The sequence below is a fragment of the Hevea brasiliensis genome, chromosome 16 (genome assembly GCF_030052815.1).
Source record: "Hevea brasiliensis isolate MT/VB/25A 57/8 chromosome 16, ASM3005281v1, whole genome shotgun sequence".
NCBI lineage: Eukaryota > Viridiplantae > Streptophyta > Magnoliopsida > Malpighiales > Euphorbiaceae > Hevea > Hevea brasiliensis.
In genome coordinates this window covers 41,123,804-41,142,361 of record NC_079508.1, presented here as the reverse complement: position 1 = coordinate 41,142,361, position 18,558 = coordinate 41,123,804, and the positions used below count along the sequence as shown (strand labels likewise).

At 31.0% G+C, this 18,558-nt stretch overlaps 1 protein-coding gene across 1 annotated transcript; it reads right to left on the bottom strand.

Moving 5' to 3' along the window:
* Positions 1-4,388: 4,388 nt before the first annotated feature.
* LOC110651976 (probable terpene synthase 3) lies at positions 4,389-12,710 on the bottom strand. Its single transcript, XM_058138369.1, has 6 exons — positions 12,499-12,710; positions 12,203-12,409; positions 11,978-12,080; positions 10,817-11,065; positions 6,275-6,343; positions 4,389-4,751 (listed from the first exon to the last, which is right to left on the bottom strand). Exons 1-6 carry the CDS (start codon positions 12,708-12,710, stop codon positions 4,389-4,391), a joined length of 1,203 nt encoding a protein of 400 aa, XP_057994352.1.
* Positions 12,711-18,558: the final 5,848 nt, after the last annotated feature.

Here is an 18,558-nt window from a genome sequence, read left to right as displayed (position 1 = left end):
ACTGTTCACTGCACTGTAGATATAGTCAGCCCTGAAAATTTTCAATCCGACCAGTTGTGGTTTTTGGACCATAACTTGAGCTATAAAACTCAAAATGGAATGATTCAAAAAAGGAAATTCAACTAGACAAAATAAGGAACAACTTTCATGTTGATCATTTTTCCAAATTCCCACTGCAACAGTAACTAATGGAACAGTAAATCCAAAGCTCCAAAACTGAAAATTCTATCCAATTCACATTAAGCTTAGAGATGGTATTGGCAACCAATACCAACAAGTTTAAAATGCAAAATGTGGTATGTTGATGATATTTAAACTAATTTACCTATTGCCAATGCAAAAGTCAATATTTTGGTTAACTAATAAAATGAATAGTAATCATAAAAATTCAATTTCAAAGAATTACATAAATGAAAGTGTTAAATGCCTTAGTAGGCCTAATGTGATTGGTTTGGATAGGTTGGCATGCTAATAGGGTTCTGCAGTACTGCATATGGCTTTATGCCATTCTGTATTTCATGGCTTCCCATGCCATTCTGTGACATAATAGCCCTTGGCTATGATATTGAGTTGTTATAGTCGGGTTTAATTCTCGATAATTATCACAACTTATTAGCTATTCTATTGCACACCGGGAGACACAATGTGTACGATGGTGTGATGGTCCGAGGTACTTAGTACCCAGTACCAGTTTACCCATTTATCCAGTCCAGTCAACTAGTGTGGATTACTCGGACAGTAGTAATAAATCTTACCAAACTTCAATTGAATAATATTGCAATAACCATTTGAGACTTAGTTCACCCAAAAATGTAAACATACATTCTGTACACATGTTTTATTTTATTTTATTTTATATTGTCACTACTAAGCAGAATTGCTTAGCGCGTCGCTTTTGCCACGCGCAGGTACTGGAGACATAGCTGGGGAGTCCAGCAGACCTCATACAGGGTGAGCCTTCATATCTGCACTCAGAGTTCAGAGTCACCTCACATTGCAGTGCATTTGGTAGGACATTAGGCCATTTTGATATTTTGATATTTTGACATTTTGTATTTTGTAACCTTCTGTAATGTATATTATAAGTTCATGTAATTATGCTTTTGATGTAAGTATCTATGGAATATGTTTAGTAATAAATTCAGCAATTTTCATTGAGTTGATTGTGTTATGAATTGAATTAAAATTTTGAGATACTGAAGTGAATTGAGAAATAGTTGAGAATATATTGGAGGTTGATTGAGAATAATGTGATGATATTATTGGAAGTGTTTTTAACAGGTTCAGAAGAACTGTTTTTCCAATTTATAGCCGACACTCTATCGGATTTTCTATAAAATTTGTGAAAAAATTTAGATTTATCAAAAATTATAAATAACTGAATTAAAAAGGATTAATTGAAATTGAAACATGAATTGGTGTTCCGACACACTGAGTGGCATAACTTGCTCGGTTACACTATAGATGGATAAGGGGTGTCACACCAATTGGTATGAGCCCAATTGGGGGTGAAATTAGACCCAAAATAACCCATATTCTATGAAGAAACCATGCCCAAATTCTGTCCAAAACTTGACCTAAATACTGCCTAAATCCGGATTACCCTGCACCCAACCCTGAAAATGACCAAATGAACAGTACATGTTCATTTGGTCATAATTCTCTCTATACTGGTCCAAATGACCTAAAATTTCACCAATGGAAAGTATAGACATAGGGCTACACTTTTCATGAGGACCACTTAACCCAGTTTTGCCTTTAACCAATTCAAATTGTTAGCACAAGTTGGGTCACTAAAACTGCCAACCCAGAAAATGACCAAAAGAACAGTACGTGTTCATTTGGTCATAACTGTCTCTATACTGGTCCAAATGACGTAAAATTTCACCAATGGAAAGTCTAGACATAGGGCTACACTTTTTATGAAGACCACTTAACCCAGTTTTGCCTTTAACCAATTCAAATTGTTAGCACAATTTGGGTCACTGAAACTGCCAACCCAGAAAATGGCCAAATGAATAGTACGTGTTCATTTGGTCATAACTCTCTCTATACTGGTCCAAATAACCTAAAATTTCACCAATGGAAATTTTAGACATAGAGCTACACTTTTCATGAAGACCACTTGACCCAGTTTTGCCTTTAACCAAATCAAATTGTTAGCACAAGTTTAGTCACTAAAACTGCCAACCCAAAAATTGTTCCAAAATGCTATTTCTTTGGTATTTTGACCATAACTTGAGTTCTATAACCCCAAATTCAGTGATTCAAAAACTGAAATTCAAGTTTAAACATAGAGGAGCAATTGTTATGAAGGAAGTGTGACTAAATAGACATCCTAACCTAGTCAAATTCCTAGATAAAGATAACACATCAATATGAACCTAAAGAAAGGTTCATGAGAAAAATGCTATATATGATAATTAAAATACTCATACGGAGAATCAAATATTAAAAATGATATGAATATGTAAATTAGGACTAATGTCCTATTAACATGAAATTAATGGTACCAATGAACAGTACTAGAAAATAGTAACAGTGAATAGTACTAAATTAATTAAAAATGCTTAATTGCCCATAGTATACCTAGACTTATTTATTTAGTTGGATAAATTGGTATACCAATTAGGGACTACAGATAGCAGTACTGCCTATCGAGAAAATTATAAACTGACAATATATGTCTGGTATGATTGTTCTACAGGATATATGCCTACTTACTGGCCATTGTGCCTACTTTATTTCTGGCTTTACAAGCCTGACAGCGAGTCTCATGCCCGACAGCTGGCCTCGTGCCTGGCAGACGTATGCTGGATAGATATATGGCTATCTAACCAGTATACACTCATGCATCCAGCCTTTGTAAATTGTTATAGGTTTCTTGGGCACTGATAAAAATTAATTAAGACGTAAAATACAATAAGTAATCATAAAAGATCCCAATAATGTTAATTGTTTCAAAGAGTAACAAAAATATAAAAGACCCAGAAATTATGAGTTGCATATATTATTTCAAATGTTAAATTATTGTTATTATAAATTATGCACCACTAAGCGTTATGCTTAGCGCGTTGGTTTTCCATCGCGTAGGTACCGGAGATCAGCCGCATCAGCCGCAGCAGCAGCACCAGTGGTGAACTGACAGAGCTCTGATCAGATCTGCAATTGTCCAGAGTCACCTCACCGGTCTTTTGTATTTTGGTAGGGCCCATGTATAGACTAGTATTTTGGTTCTTTATGTTTAGTCATGATGTAATTACTAGTTTATGATGTATTTCATTTTGGACTTGAAATGAAAACTTATAATTTATTATCTATGAATTTCTATATGAATGCAATAGATGACACTTCATTTTGAGATCTCATAAATAGTTGTGAATGATATGATAAAAGAGAAAGTGATATGAAAATATGTGAGATGACTATGAATATGTTAACAGGTGATAGTGGAACCCGACAGATGCTAATAAAATAGGGGAGGCTCTGTTCAGGTCTCCACAGAAAAAATAATGATAATAATAATTCTACACATTGAATACACGTTTTAAATGACATCAAAAGTTTACAATAGATATGATAAAACAAGATAGGGTGCTCCGGCACCGAATGTGGCACTTCTTGGTCAGCTATACAGTAGACGGGTAAGGGGCGTCACACAATCACCTCCACCACCACAAGGGGTTCAGAATCCCGAATATCAAACATGGTTTCAGCGTAACTAAATGCTTCATTCCTTATTGTTGTCCTTCTTAACTGAAGAAATCTTTCCATATATCATTGGTTTAACTACCTCATTCCAAGTTTGACAAGCCTGAACGCATTTGGACATGTTTCTCAGAATCGCCAAATACAATTAGACATAGAAACTTCAAGAATTAAAGAAGAATGACTTATCTATTTGTGAATACCTTCAGCATGCCAAGTCACTTGCTGATGAATTAGCAGCAGCAGGTCATGAGATAAACACAGCGACTATTGAAGATAACATCCTTAACAATGACTGATAATTAATATTCCAATATCAGCTAAAAATACGCGAAGCACCTAAATTTTAAAGGAAAGACAAATGTAGTCCTTTAATTATTTTACTTTAGGATAAAATACTATTTAGTCATTCAAATATATTAAAATTAGTGAATTTGTCTTTGCCTTTTAAAAAATATATGATTTAATCCCTCACTTTTGATTCCATTAACTATTTGGTCTCTCCATCCATTTTTTTCAATTTGTTTTTTGGTAATACAGGGAAATCAAAACAAACTATCTAGACCAACTCTAGGATATGCCACCCCAATCCTATCATGCATCAACGGCAGAGGAGGACTGACTTCTGATCTATGAACACCCATATCACAGCTTACTAGCAAGATGAGACATTTGGTTTGTCACGAAGCTGGCTTCCCTAAGAATATTTTCCAAAAACTTCCTACTTTTTCTTTATTAGCTTCCTGGCCATCATCAAAGTCGAACTGCAACGCAACTAAATAGCCTTTACAAGAATTCACAGCTTTAACAACATTCTTATTGCCACTTTCAACAACAATCCTCCTAAAACCCATCTCCCATGCTGAAAAACCTTTACTAGAATTCACAACTTTAACAACATTCTTATTGCCACTTTCAACAACAACCCTCCTAAAACCCATCCCCTGTGCCATCTTAATACCCTCGTACAGAGCCTTCAATTCAGCTTCTTCCACCAAACCTCTCGCAAAATTGGCCACAAAACCGGTCAACCGTTCTCCTTCCTGATTTCTAACAAGGCTCCTCCAAAAGCTATTTTTGCACATATTTAACCCTTGTAAATAGTCATTACATATACTTTTGGTAGTGTTTAACTTAGTTTACTTTGCTTTTATAATTTTATAATTAATTATGTTTTTCCTATTGTTTAGGTGAAATTCTTGTGTAAAAATGCTAGAAGCAATCAAAGAAGAGTTTAAGTAGATATGGAAGTCCAAGAACTCTAAAATCAATGGAGGATTTTAAGTTTTAGTGAAGCAGAAAATTAAATAAGCTTTACCATGGTCATAATTTTGGTTGTGTAAACACAAAAGTTGTCTTTACATGAGTGATGCTTCTATTCACACAAGTGGTGTAATATCCAGTGTCGCAAGATGCAGTGGGAACAATATCTTTGCACAATCAGTTATACGGGTGATGTTTTTAGCCGTGCAAAGACATCTCAAGAAGTTACACCAGCTTTGTATAAAGTTTACATTGTTTATGCTTCGTCAAGCTTTGAAAATTAGCTAAGCCATGTCATTACACTGGTCATGTAAAAGTTACACGAGTAATGTAAATTAACCCTGAATGCTGACAGGGACTAAACGAAATTGGGTCTTCCAAATTCTTCTTATATTGATTTCCTGACTTTCTAGGGCTGCAATTTTGGCATTATAAATACATCTTTTTAATAGTTTTCATAAGGAGAAGAAACAAGTAGAAAATAGGGAATAAATTTGTAACACCCTACACCTCTACGAAAACCCTTATACTTCCTTTAGTTCTAAGTAACATGGATTCTAGTCAATCCGAGCTCTAAAACCATTAATTGATATCAACAATCACCTTCTATCACCCGTAAAACTGGTTAGTTGAGAGGGGTGAATACAAACTCAGTGAGTGGATAAATAAATAATAAAAGAAAACAAACAAGTTTTTATACTTATTAGTACCAATGCACTATGCATGAATAAGTCAGCTGGATAAATATCATTTATTCCAAAACACATGATTGAGCTATATAAAATGCACTCCGTAAATATGTTCCTTAATTAAACTTGCTAAAATAATATAAAATTTGCAATATCCTCATATACTTATAATACACTTCTTGTAGATAGTGTTGGCATCTCAAACACATAAAATAAACTCTAGTATTCTAAGAGAAATGCTGGTATCTTGAGCTCTATGATGACTCTACCCGCTCAAGAGCAATAACAATGCTAATTATATACATATCTAGAGCTACACCCAAATAAAGACCACTTGATATATGCCCCAAAATCTATATATATATCAAACGTGTCCTAAAGATATTATAAATATAAATTAAGCTAAAAATTGATCACCTGTCATCAATGTGCTATCTATTTGGTGCATATTTACGGTTTATTCAGCCACTTATTCAACTATGATTCCAAATCTCATTTCATTTAATTATTAAGCACATAACAGCCATTATCCATTTCCATTTTTGGCCTAAGGAAAATAATATACATAAATATAGATTTATAAAAATACCAGTATTATATATTTATCCACTCACCTGTATTGCAAGATTCCAACAAGTATATGTCACTTTCCATCTATATAAACCATAATCCAAAAGCTCCTTCTAAAACCATGACAATTCAATAATCAAAATCAACCATAATTTCATTTTTCATATTAAATATCTAATAAAAATTTGATTTTCTTTTAAAATTATTAAAACTTTCTGTCACAAAACTCAAATACATAATTCAATAATTATATCAATATATTCAAATTTTCAACTTATATCTCCATGCAAATATTATTTCCCTAATACCTCATACCAATCTCAATCAAAACATTTCGCAATATATCCATATCACCAAAAACTAAACACATTAATTTCTCAAAAATATTCCACAATCAATTAAAAATTCAATAAACACCACATCTTATATCAAAACTAATTTTAAATGCATCATATATTTTTCTTAGCATTTTTCTCTAACTTTTACAGTATAAGAAACACCGCATTAATATACTACAAATTGAAAAACAAGGATAAAGTCATTACCTAAAATTTATCTATATCTGAAAAAATTCAAAAACTCATGAGAAAGCTTATGCAAGTTGAATCATGGCCAAAAGTCACCAGAGCCACCACCGGGACCACTGTGTACGAATGCCAGCTACCGCTCTCCAACGATGACTGCGGGATCTAAGCACACCAAAATGTTCCTCTCCTCCTCCTCATTCCATAAATACCATTTATGTACCACAACTCTCAACCATTTGCTCAAACCATGCTTCCAACTCTACTTTCTCTCTCTTCTTTTTCTCTTTATTTTTCTTCCTTTCTCTCTCTAATTTCTTCCATTTCAGGTCACACTCTCTTTCTTCCCTAGCTTGTCGACATTCTTCCTTCACGAAGAAAACCCATATTTTCGACCAACTTTTCCCTCTTCTTCTTCCCTTCTTTTTCTTCTCCTTCTTTTCTTCCTTTCATTTTCTTTTTGGTCTTTCTCGATTCTTCCTTGCATTTTTTTTTCAATTTTCTACCGCTGAAGAAGGCAAAATCACATGACCTTCAAGAATGGTGGATAGGTTGCCAGCTGCCTGTTAAAAGAAAAATCCCCCTTTTGGTCTTTAAATTCTCCAAAAGTCTATTTTCCAGCCTATAGCTCTTAAACTTCACTTTTAACGCCAAATTGAAAATTAACTTCTTTCCTCAAAATTTTTATAAATTATATCTTCAATTTTCTAATAAATCCAACTATATTATTTCCAAAAATTACCAAATTAGATTTAGAATTTGGAATTTTGGGAGAAGAAGAACGGTATTGGTATTATTATTATTATTATTATTATTATTATTATTATTATTATTATTATTATGTGTTAATCTTAAATATAACTTAAATGATTAAATAAAAATTAAAATATTAATATAATAATATTTAAAAAAATAATTAATAATAAGTCAAGTTCTTATTATGTCATGCAGCAGTTTTAAGGGAAAATTTACCCCGTAATAGCTTAAAAGGAAATTTAATTAGCTTTATATAATAAATAGATCATTAAAGTGTGACAAGTCAATCTCGGGTACCAAAATGGCACTGGGAATAATTTTTAGTGCAATCAAAGAAATGTGAGTGCACACTAATTTTTAGCAATAATTTCAAATTTGTTATGATTATAAGATATTTTGGGTGGAAAATTTGTTCACTTTAATAGGCATGCCAGGGATTTAAGGATTGGTCATGTTTCTTATTTGTTATATGCACGTGACTTAGACTTGTAATAGGCCATGCACTTTCGAGAGATGAATATCAATTATATGTGGCATGAATTTCATATATGTTTTTTACGGATCTAAACTGTGACACAATTTAAAAGTTTTACACTTTGACTTGATTGGAATATCGGCCTATGTCTTTCGCTACAATCACATATCTCGTTGGGGCCCCGTGATATGGATCAGTATAAATATTATATTTTTTGCCCTCTGCAGTAGATTTATGAGATGTTCAATAAACAAATTAGCGTGAAAGTTTGGGATTTTGAGTGATTGTATTTTACTCTTTTTTATCTTAATAAAATTTTTTTTTCTCATCTTACCCATGGACGTAAACCTTACGATCAAACTACATAATTTTGTGTTTCTTTTTCTTTTCTTTATACTATGTGGTTGTGCAATTATATGTGTGCATTAGGTTTGCGTGCCTAATTTAACAGTTCTCATAGTTTAAAGTGCAATGATAGAACGGTTGTGGACACTCTTGATAAGACTGCCTATACAAATATGAAAGTCAAAGGCTGCTTTCTATGGATTAATTGTGAAATCCTAGAAACTTGTTAAACTAGATAGAACGCAAGGCCCATATTAAATGTGTTGCTATTGCAGACTCAAGAACTCATGTGTAATACAAATATGAATTTTATATCCATATTCATTCTAAGGGTTCAAGCCCTAGTTATGTGTTATACATTATGCCCAAATTTTCTCTAGTTTCTTTTCCCTATGTTATTTTCTTATTTAATAATATTAAGTAATAATAATATTTAAATAATAAAATATTTTTTAGTTCTCACATGTCAATATACGCGATCGTGAGAAAGAAATGATTTTTTGGTTTTAAATGACACGTATTTTCATAAAAAAAAACCAACACATTTTTTACTTGAAGACATATCTTTTTAAGTAGTCGCATTGTTTAAAATACACATCTTTTGAATTGAAATTGTGTGCCTTTTGGTGATGTCTCTTGGTACTTATAAATATGTAATATCCTTCATGTTTTACAGTATTCCTAGATGCTATCTTCCTTCTCTTACTTTGATATGGCTTCTCAATTTTCTCTATCATATTTTATTTCTATTATTTAGTCCCTCAATCAATTTTTCTCTTGGTCAACAGATTCCAATGCTAGTGAAACTACTATTTAGTTTTTCTATTTTTGTGAAACTACTATTTAGTTTTTCTATTTTTGTGAAACTAATTGATTGGTTCCTATATTTTGAAAAACGCATTAGTTAATCTTAATAATTTAATTTCCTTAGCTCTTTAGTCCCTCTGTTCATTTTTTATACCTAAACTACCATGACCCTCTCTTCCTTATTTCTTTCTTATCCTCCCTTATATATTACTCTCTCCTTGTGTTTCTTCCCCTCAACATCCACACCTTTCTCAATAATCCATGTAATCAAGGCAACAATCTAGGAAAATTATTCTCCAGTAATGAAAACATAAATATGATGTCCAACGAATTGAATTAAAATACCTGAATATTTAGGAAAAAAATGTAAATTCAAATTTAGTTTACACACAGCAAAATTTCCATTTACATTCAATAATATATTTTTCAAAATACAATGATCAATTAATTAGTTTCACTAAAATAGATAATTAAATAGTAGTGTTTTTCAAAATAAAAGAATCTACAAATTAGTTTCACTACAATAGAAGGATTAAATAGTATGTTGATTGGTATTAAAATCTGTTGACTAATATAAAAATTGACAGATAGACTAAACAATTTAATGAAAGCAAAATACAAGGGCTATATAATATATTTTTCAAAATACAAAAACTAAATAATTAATTACCTTAAAATGGAAAGACTAAATATTAATTTCTCTTATCTTAATTTTAAAGATTAGTTATGAATTTGCTCAATAGTCAAAACTGAAGTTAAGAACACTTACAAGCATAGCGGTTGATTATGACAAATATATAAATTTTTTTTTAGTTGTGAGACCTTCATATATAAATCTGTAAATTTTAAAAAAATAATATTTTTAATTGTAAATTTGTAGAACCACAATAATAATAATAATAATAATAATAATAATAATAATAATAATAATAATAATAATAATAATAATAATAATAATAATAATAATAATAATAATAATAATAATATGTTGATTCTAGTCGACTGCGAAATTCAATTTTGGTCATTAGATAAATTTACAATTAATCTTTAAAATTATGATAAAAATAATAAAATATAATTGAAAGAATTCAATATAATTGTAAAAGCTTTTTTTGATCATCAGGCAAAAAATAAATAGTAATTTGTTGGAAAAACTCATTCCAAACCTTTGAATTGTTTAAAATTTGCTTATTGAACCTCTACTTTTTCAATTTAAGGATATTAAATATTTATTTAACTTATCTTTTTCTCTAATTTAACTTAGAAGTTTCAATTTAAGTTTAATTTAGTCCAAAAAATCAAGAAAATAAAGAAATTGAGCTTCTGTTTTTGAGTTTAAATCAATAAATCGAAAATTTTAGTCGTAAAATTAAGAAATTGAACTTCTAGATTTTTTTTTTTTAAATCAAGAAATCAATGAATTTAGCTCATAAATTTTAATTTTTGGGTTAAATTGAGTTTAAATTATAACTTCTGAGTTAATTTGGATAAAAAGTTAAAAAATGACTAAATCGAATATTTTGTCACACACACACACATATATATAAAGAAATTTAATTATTTTTAAAAATTACACTATTTAAATGATTGTTCTATTACTCAATCTACAAAACTCTAAATCATCTATTGGCTTAGAAATGGATTTTGCCTGATTTAATTTTTGTGGTTAATTGCCATACCTCATGGGACCTGAGGTCATCTATGAGCCTGGAAAGACCTGATGCAGCATATAGAAGTTTAGGTTCAGTGGAAAGCCAATCAAAGGCCTCTTTTGATGCCACTTCCCCCATCCCACAGAAGGATAAGGATACCAAGATAGGGTAACCAGTGCTGGTCACAGCAGCAGAACGATATTCTTCTAGTGTTGGCACATAATCACTATTGAACCACCTTGCTTCAGTGACATAGGCTCTCACTTGCTTCTTCGCCTGCAAATTAATCGAAAGGCTGAGGTGATCCCCTTGTGTTACAATCACTTGACTTTCGTTCAAATTACAATAATAAATAAATAAATATATATATATATATATATATATATATATATATATATATATATATATATATATATATATATATAAAAGTTTACTACTTCCTTTGCGTAGTGAATGCAGAACGCCCTCCCTTCCTTTGCAGTTATTGTTATAAATAGCTTGTATGTTAGATAGTATAGAGAGAAATAATTTCTATATTGTTAAAATATAAGAAAGTGAAGGAATGGTAAGCGTGAAATATGTATAAAATTATATATATATATAATTCAATATATATTATTCTATTATGGCACTTGACAAGTATATGTGTGAACTAAAATAATTATCATATTGTAATTTTCGTAAATAAATTACGAACATATGTGTTTATTAACAAGTAGATGTGTCTGTTAATAAACAGATATGTCTATTTTATACAAAAAGTCATAACTATTTGTATAGGTGTCTGTTAATAAACAGATATATCTATACAAATAGTCACAACTATTTATATAGGTATCTTTTAATAAACAAACATGTCTATTACACAAACAGTTGTATCTATTGGAGATAGACAGATGTGTCTATCTAGTAAAGGTGCCATGACTTTTCATTCTTTATAAATATGGATGAGTTTTTTTTTTCAATTCAGATATACTACTTCTTCTTCTTCTTCTTTTCTTCTAATCTCTATAAATTCAGTTCATATAAAGAGTTCTTAAGGGAAATCCTCAGGAGTTGCTGTCTGCAGATTTCAGGTTTTGTTGTATCCTGGAGGGATATTGTCATAACCTTGCAGCAATCTAGTGGGGGCAATTAATATCTTAAAGATAGTGATTCATCACGCCTCAAAGCCTATCCTACACCCACTGCCTCAACAGTTATTGCCTCTATTTCAGCATAGAAATCTAAAAAAGCTTCAAAATACACCTTCACGTAATCCGGAAGTTCATCTTTCATGCTAATATCCCACCTGAAAATTCAATATTATATTAAGTGTACAGTTCCATCAAACCAGTTCAGTATTGGGCTAATTCTAAATTCTGCAAAAATGTTGCTCAAGAAATTAAGTTTCTAGACAAACCTCTCAAATACTTCGGTGAAAAGCTCAAGTTCTTCAATTGTACTATGCACATATAGATATCATCCATAACAGACAACATAGTAACAGCTTTAGACAATACTTTTCTGGCAAAAATATGTTGTGGCTCAGAAAACGTTCCTAATGCCCAGAGAGAGCTTTCGATCACTTTGTCTCGAGCGAAAGGTCGTTTTGCTGTGAAGTCCAGATCTCTCCACCACCTAAAATGCAGAAATGAACAAACCATATTCTAGTTAATTAATTAGCTCCTATCTATACAGACATTGGTACTTAAAATAGCTTTGCTTACTTTGTGACGCTGCTCATGTCTTTTTGATGCATCGTTTGCCCTATATTGTAATCCAACTTTGCCAGCTTCAGTGAAGGTTCAATATGTGTCTCGCCTAGCTGGTAAATAGAGAAATGACCCCTTGACCCTTTCCTTGGTACCCGTCTGCGTATAGGCCACCTCAAGGCATGGCTAACTTGGTCAGCAAGAGGAGAACCAAATTGGGTTGCCATTATTAGGTGAATTTTGGGGGAAATTACCCGGAGGGAATGGGGGAAAAAAATACCAAAAGGGGGTCACCTACAACTTATTTACCAAAAGGGGTGGGAATTGCTGAGTTGGCAAATAGAGAGAGATAGACTCTAATATAGGTAGCTGGTAGGTGGTAAAAAAGACAAAAAATTTATAAGGATTAAAATAAAAAAATAATAATTAAAAATAAATTTGTCAGCAAGACTCTACATAGAGTAGTGACCAACTGCTACTCTGACACAAGAAAATTCTCTCATTGACTGATTTGTAAAAAGTGAAAAGAAGCAGGCTGAAACGAGAAAAATCACCATCAGACGCTACCTTGGAAGGCGTCCGCTTGTGAGCTAATGGGACCTATCAACTGGGCGCTACCCATGGTAGCGTCTAACTGCTAGCCTCAGTCAACGCGCTAGTCGACTCTACCTAGGGTAGCGTCCACTAAGTCCAGTCTACCACTTATAAGCGTTCTCTCCCTCTCCCTTTCGGTGAATAAACTGGCCAAATCTCTCCAAAATTGAAGGTATGTGTTTTTTTTTTTTAAAATTATGTTTAGTGATAAATTAATGTTAAAAAAGATAATGTTTGTAGTAGTAAAATATTTTTGAAGTTTAATAGTGAAATAAAATATTATGTTATAGTTGAAATAGTGTGGTTAGAAATTTGAATCAATAAAAGTAAAAAAATACTATTAGTGAGATTTAAATATTATGTTGTAAATTTTAAATTAGAAAAACTTATTAGGTATAAAATATGATTTTATGTATAAACAAGGTAATCAAATATTTGAAAATAGAAAAGAATATTATTATTAATTTTAATATGTGTTGACAAAATTTTTGAGGGAAAAAATAGGTGTAAGCAATATAAAATGAAATTTTTTTAGTTTTAAATAATGAATATATATTAAAAGTATAATAAGTTAAAAAATATAGAGATAAAATAAACATGAGATAAATTCATATTATCATAAAAATTTTATTATGTAGTATAATTCTCAATGTATGGTTAGAGTTAGGAAAATAGGATAAAATCTATATATGTATTATTTTTTTTATGTCTAATTTATTAGTGTGGTAAAAAAATATATATTATTGGTGAAAATGACATATTATGCTGTAAAATTGAAATTAGGAAAAAAATAATTAAAAGTATAATAAGTTTAAAAAAAGATTGAAATGATTTTTTTTTAATTTTTGTAATATATCTTCCATTTAAAATATTTAAATTTATATTATTATAAGAAAATTTAATTATGTACTTTAATTGTGAATATTTTATTTGATTTAGAAAAAGAGGATATAATGTATATATGATAATTTTATTTTTTTCTGTATAAATAATATATTGTTAGCAATTATAATTAATTTTTTTTTACTTTTTATATTATTGATTATTTAAATTTAAATTGATAATATTCAATTGAAGATACAAGAATGAAGAAAAATAAAATAATTTTTTTGTGTACATGTTAATTACTTCTAGAAGAAGTGAAGTTGGTGGATTTAAAAGACTTTCGAATTTGAAGAGATTGCAATTGATCGTCTTTTTTGGTGAAAAAATAAAAAGATGAATAATCAGTTAAATTTTATAATGTATTTATATTTATTGTATAGTTAATAGTTAATTCATATATATGTGAATCATAAAAAATTTGTTGCGAATAATAATATTAAATCATATATTATTGAGCATATTGGTCCGATTGGTTTAATAGAAAAGTAAAATATATTATGTTTCGGTTTTCCCTCATACATTAAGTGGTTCAATTGTCTGAAATGGCATTGAATTTTTCATTTTTAATATTTATGTTGTGTTTATATAATATTTTAAATGTACATTATAAATTGTAAGAAATGTTATTTTTACATGTGAATATGTCAATTTCACGTTATGGTATTGTGTACTGGTATGGCAATATTACTAAGGGTGATGATGGATACGATTATTGTGAGAGTAGATCAGCTATGCGTAGTATTGGTTATAGATTAAAATATGCAAATCTCGCGATGGGTATAGTACGTACAATTTCCCTAGTAGAAGGACGCGAATTTATTGAGTGCATTATTTTTAGGAAACTCAAACTAAAGAGGTGTTTTGAATTGGGCTTGCATGGAATTGAGAAATGATGATGATGTATCAATAATGTTTAATTTCATTAAGCAAATAGGAGGTATGAAATCAATAGAATTGTATGTTGACATTTACCGACCCGATGGTAGTGTAAATGTCGTAGATGAAGCCAGCCCATCGAATGCTATTACATCAGAAAATCCTGAGGGTTCAGATGACTTCAATAACACTGCAAGTGATGCTCGAATTAAATGTCATGGTGCTGGTTCAAGTCAATTAGATATCAATAGCAAATCCGATAACAGTGATTATTGCGTCAATCAGGTAGATGATGAAAATTCAGAAGAAGAAGATGAATTTTGTGTTACGATGATGACATAGATAATGATGATTATGGTGCTGATTTCAATTTGGTTAATTATTACAACACCAGTATGTCAAACCCAATTGTCCTAATTGTGGCTCCTCCACCTTACTCGGAAATATTTTTTTATTGTTAACTGTTGACACTTTCCCAAAACCGTCATGTTCTTCACTTTGGGATGAGGCAAGAGAGTTTGAAGTTGGTGTGTTATTCCCATCAAGAGAGGCTGTTAAAAATGCTGCTCAGAAATATCACATGTTAAGACACCATGACTTTTTCAAGGAAAAGACTAAAAGTAGAACATATACTATTAGATGCAGTGATAAGATTAATAATTGTCAGTGGAGAATGCATGTGTCTTGGCAGGAAGGTTTAGATGCTTAGAAAATTACTCATTAAAATGGGCCTCATACATGTTCAAATCCAACCATGTCAAAAGACCACTGCAAATTGGATTCAAAATCATTTGTCATTTCATTATGCCTCTAGTTCAAGAATAACCAATTTTAATGATTTCAGCTTTACAAACTAAATTAAAAAACAAGATCGGTAATGAGCCAAGTTATAGAAAAACTTGGAAGGCAAGGCATATGGAAATTGTAAAGATTTTTTGAGGTTGGGAAGAATCTTATGGTCGGTTGAGACGATTCATGATAGCATTGTGTAAGCAAAATCCTGAATCTCTTATCCTCATTAAAGATGAGGAATTATTTATCAATAATCATTTAGTTTCGGACTACAAGGTTTTTGATGGAATGTTTTGGTCATTCAAACAATTAACTGAGAGATTTAAGCATTATTGGTCTGTTATATGCGTTGACTCAACATTTTTGTGCGAGAAGTATAAAGACTGTTTATTTTATGCATCAGGCCTGGATAGAAATAACCATATATTTCCCATTGCATGGGCTATTATTGATTGTGAAGACAGAAGGAATTAGGACCAATTTATGAAATGTTTAAGAGTGTTTACCACTGACCGGGAAGATATATGTGTTGTATCAGACAGACACAAAGGGATTATAAAGACAATGCAGGATGATTGGTGGTAACCTCCTGTAGCTCATCACTGTTTTTGCATCCGACACATCTTAAGCAATTATAATACCACGTTCATGAATCCAGTAATGAAAGAAGTACTATGTAAGGCAAGTTAGTACAAAAACTGTTTTGTATTTTAAACATTTAAACATAGAGAAAATATAGCCTAATAATTGATTACAAGAATCATCGTTATTTATTATTATAGCGCATCAAAACCAAAAGAAAAAACTTTTATAAATTAATGAATAAAATTTGACAAATGCATCAAGAAACATATGATTGGGCAGTTAAGATAGATTTGCAAAAGTGGACTCGATCCCATGACGAAGGCAAAACGTATGGTTCAATAACGACAAACATTGTGCAGTCAATGAATGGAATGCTTAAAGGACCACGTGCATTGCCAATAACTGCAATGGTACAAAAAAAAATTTTATTAATGCGTGGAGTATTTTGATGCACGACGCATGATATTTCGAGAACATGAACAAATGGGTTTTAAGTTCACACAATTATGTAGCAAAATTTTGCAAGAAAATGTACAAAATGCAAATTGACATCATGTCCGTGTGTTCAACACCAATTCTGGTGAATTTGAAGTGAGGACTAGTAGGCAAAGTCATAAGCAGGTGGTCAAGCTGAATTATCAAAGTTGCAATTGTGGAAAATTTCAAGAGATGTGAATCTCGTGCTCTCATGTCATTGCTGCATGCCAATATAAAGCAATAGATTATGAGCAATTTGTGTCTGATTATTATAAGTTGGAATGAATGTTGATATGTTATGAGTTAACATTCCATGCTCTTGGAGATCCAGCTTATTGGCTAGAAGCAGATGGCGATCCTCTTATTCTTAACTCAACAAGGATAAGGCAGAAAGACAGGCTAAATTCCGCTAGAAGAAAGAACGAAATGGACTGGAGGCTTCAAGGAAAATTGGGAGAGAGATCAATAATTCATTGCTCAATTTGTCGTGAAGCAGGACATAATAAAAAAAATTGTCTTATGAAGAATGTAGATCGCTAATAAATTCCATCATTTTCATATTTCATCAATTTATATATTTTTTTAAGTCATTAATGAAATTGAATTTTTCCAATTGAATAAATTCTCGCAATGTACTAATATAAATTTATTGCAATTTTTTGGCTTAAGTAATAGGTAATATGAGTAAGATAAAAGTTGATGTAAAATCAAATAACAAACAAATTGGATGGTTATGTGTTAACATAGGTGGTGATGTTGTAGACAAATATACTGATCCCAATGGATGCACATGGTATGGTCATAAAAGACCTTTTGTCAACTTGCCTATTTACACGTGTATTCAAAAGGGCAACACAAACAATGTATTTATTGGGAAGTATTCTAAGAATATTGTTGATTTTGGTAGAGCTACAATATCTCTACAACATGAATCAGAGAGATTATGGGAGATAAGTTGTGAGATGGAAGCATATTGTAGATTCCATGATTTACCAATCCTAAAAGTGCACTCAGCTTAATTAAAACGGAATACTGACAAAGAAATATGCAAAGTTAAAGCACAATTACAAGTTGAGATAGATAAAATGAATATTCGTCTTAAACATTTTCACAATCAAACTAGTCCATACAAAAATGTGGGTGAAAAACAAAATCTAACTACTTCACAATTAATAATTGATTATGATGAAATTTTTTATTTTAGTGAGAGTGACGATAGTGATTTTATAAAATTTCTTCCATCTTGTCTACCACCATATTGTTAGTAATACGATATTATTGTACTAATTTCATTATAAATTTTTTTCTAAGACATTTCTTTTGATTTTTATATCTTAGTTTGAAGGGCCAATGTCGAAAACATATACACCTGGAGATATTTTTAGAGCAATTGGATGAACATGGGTACTCGATAATGAGTTTTCTTATCCATTAGACCCTCACTTACATAATAGTGATGTTGTACTTAATTGACTTTTAAATGAATGGCATTATCGACTACATCAATCAACAGCCCTTCGTGCTGAGGCGCATGAATTATCAGTTAAAGCCCTAAGTCCAAAGCTATAAGTACATGAAGAGGAAACATTTAAAAGATTCTTAATGCAGTGTATCACATGAGAGCAATCGAATTAAAATATGTTTGAATCGAGAATTTTTTAAGAGACGGGCTTTGGAATTTCTTAAAGATGGTGATATGTTACTACATAGAATATTTTCGAATATGATCTTTAAAACTAATTGTCAATCGGAACAACATAGGATTTTTTCGAATATGATCTCTGACCCCAATTGTCAATTAGATATTGCAATATATGACTCAAATTGAGCATTCAGCCAATTGTATGTGTGCAAAATTATTTGTGC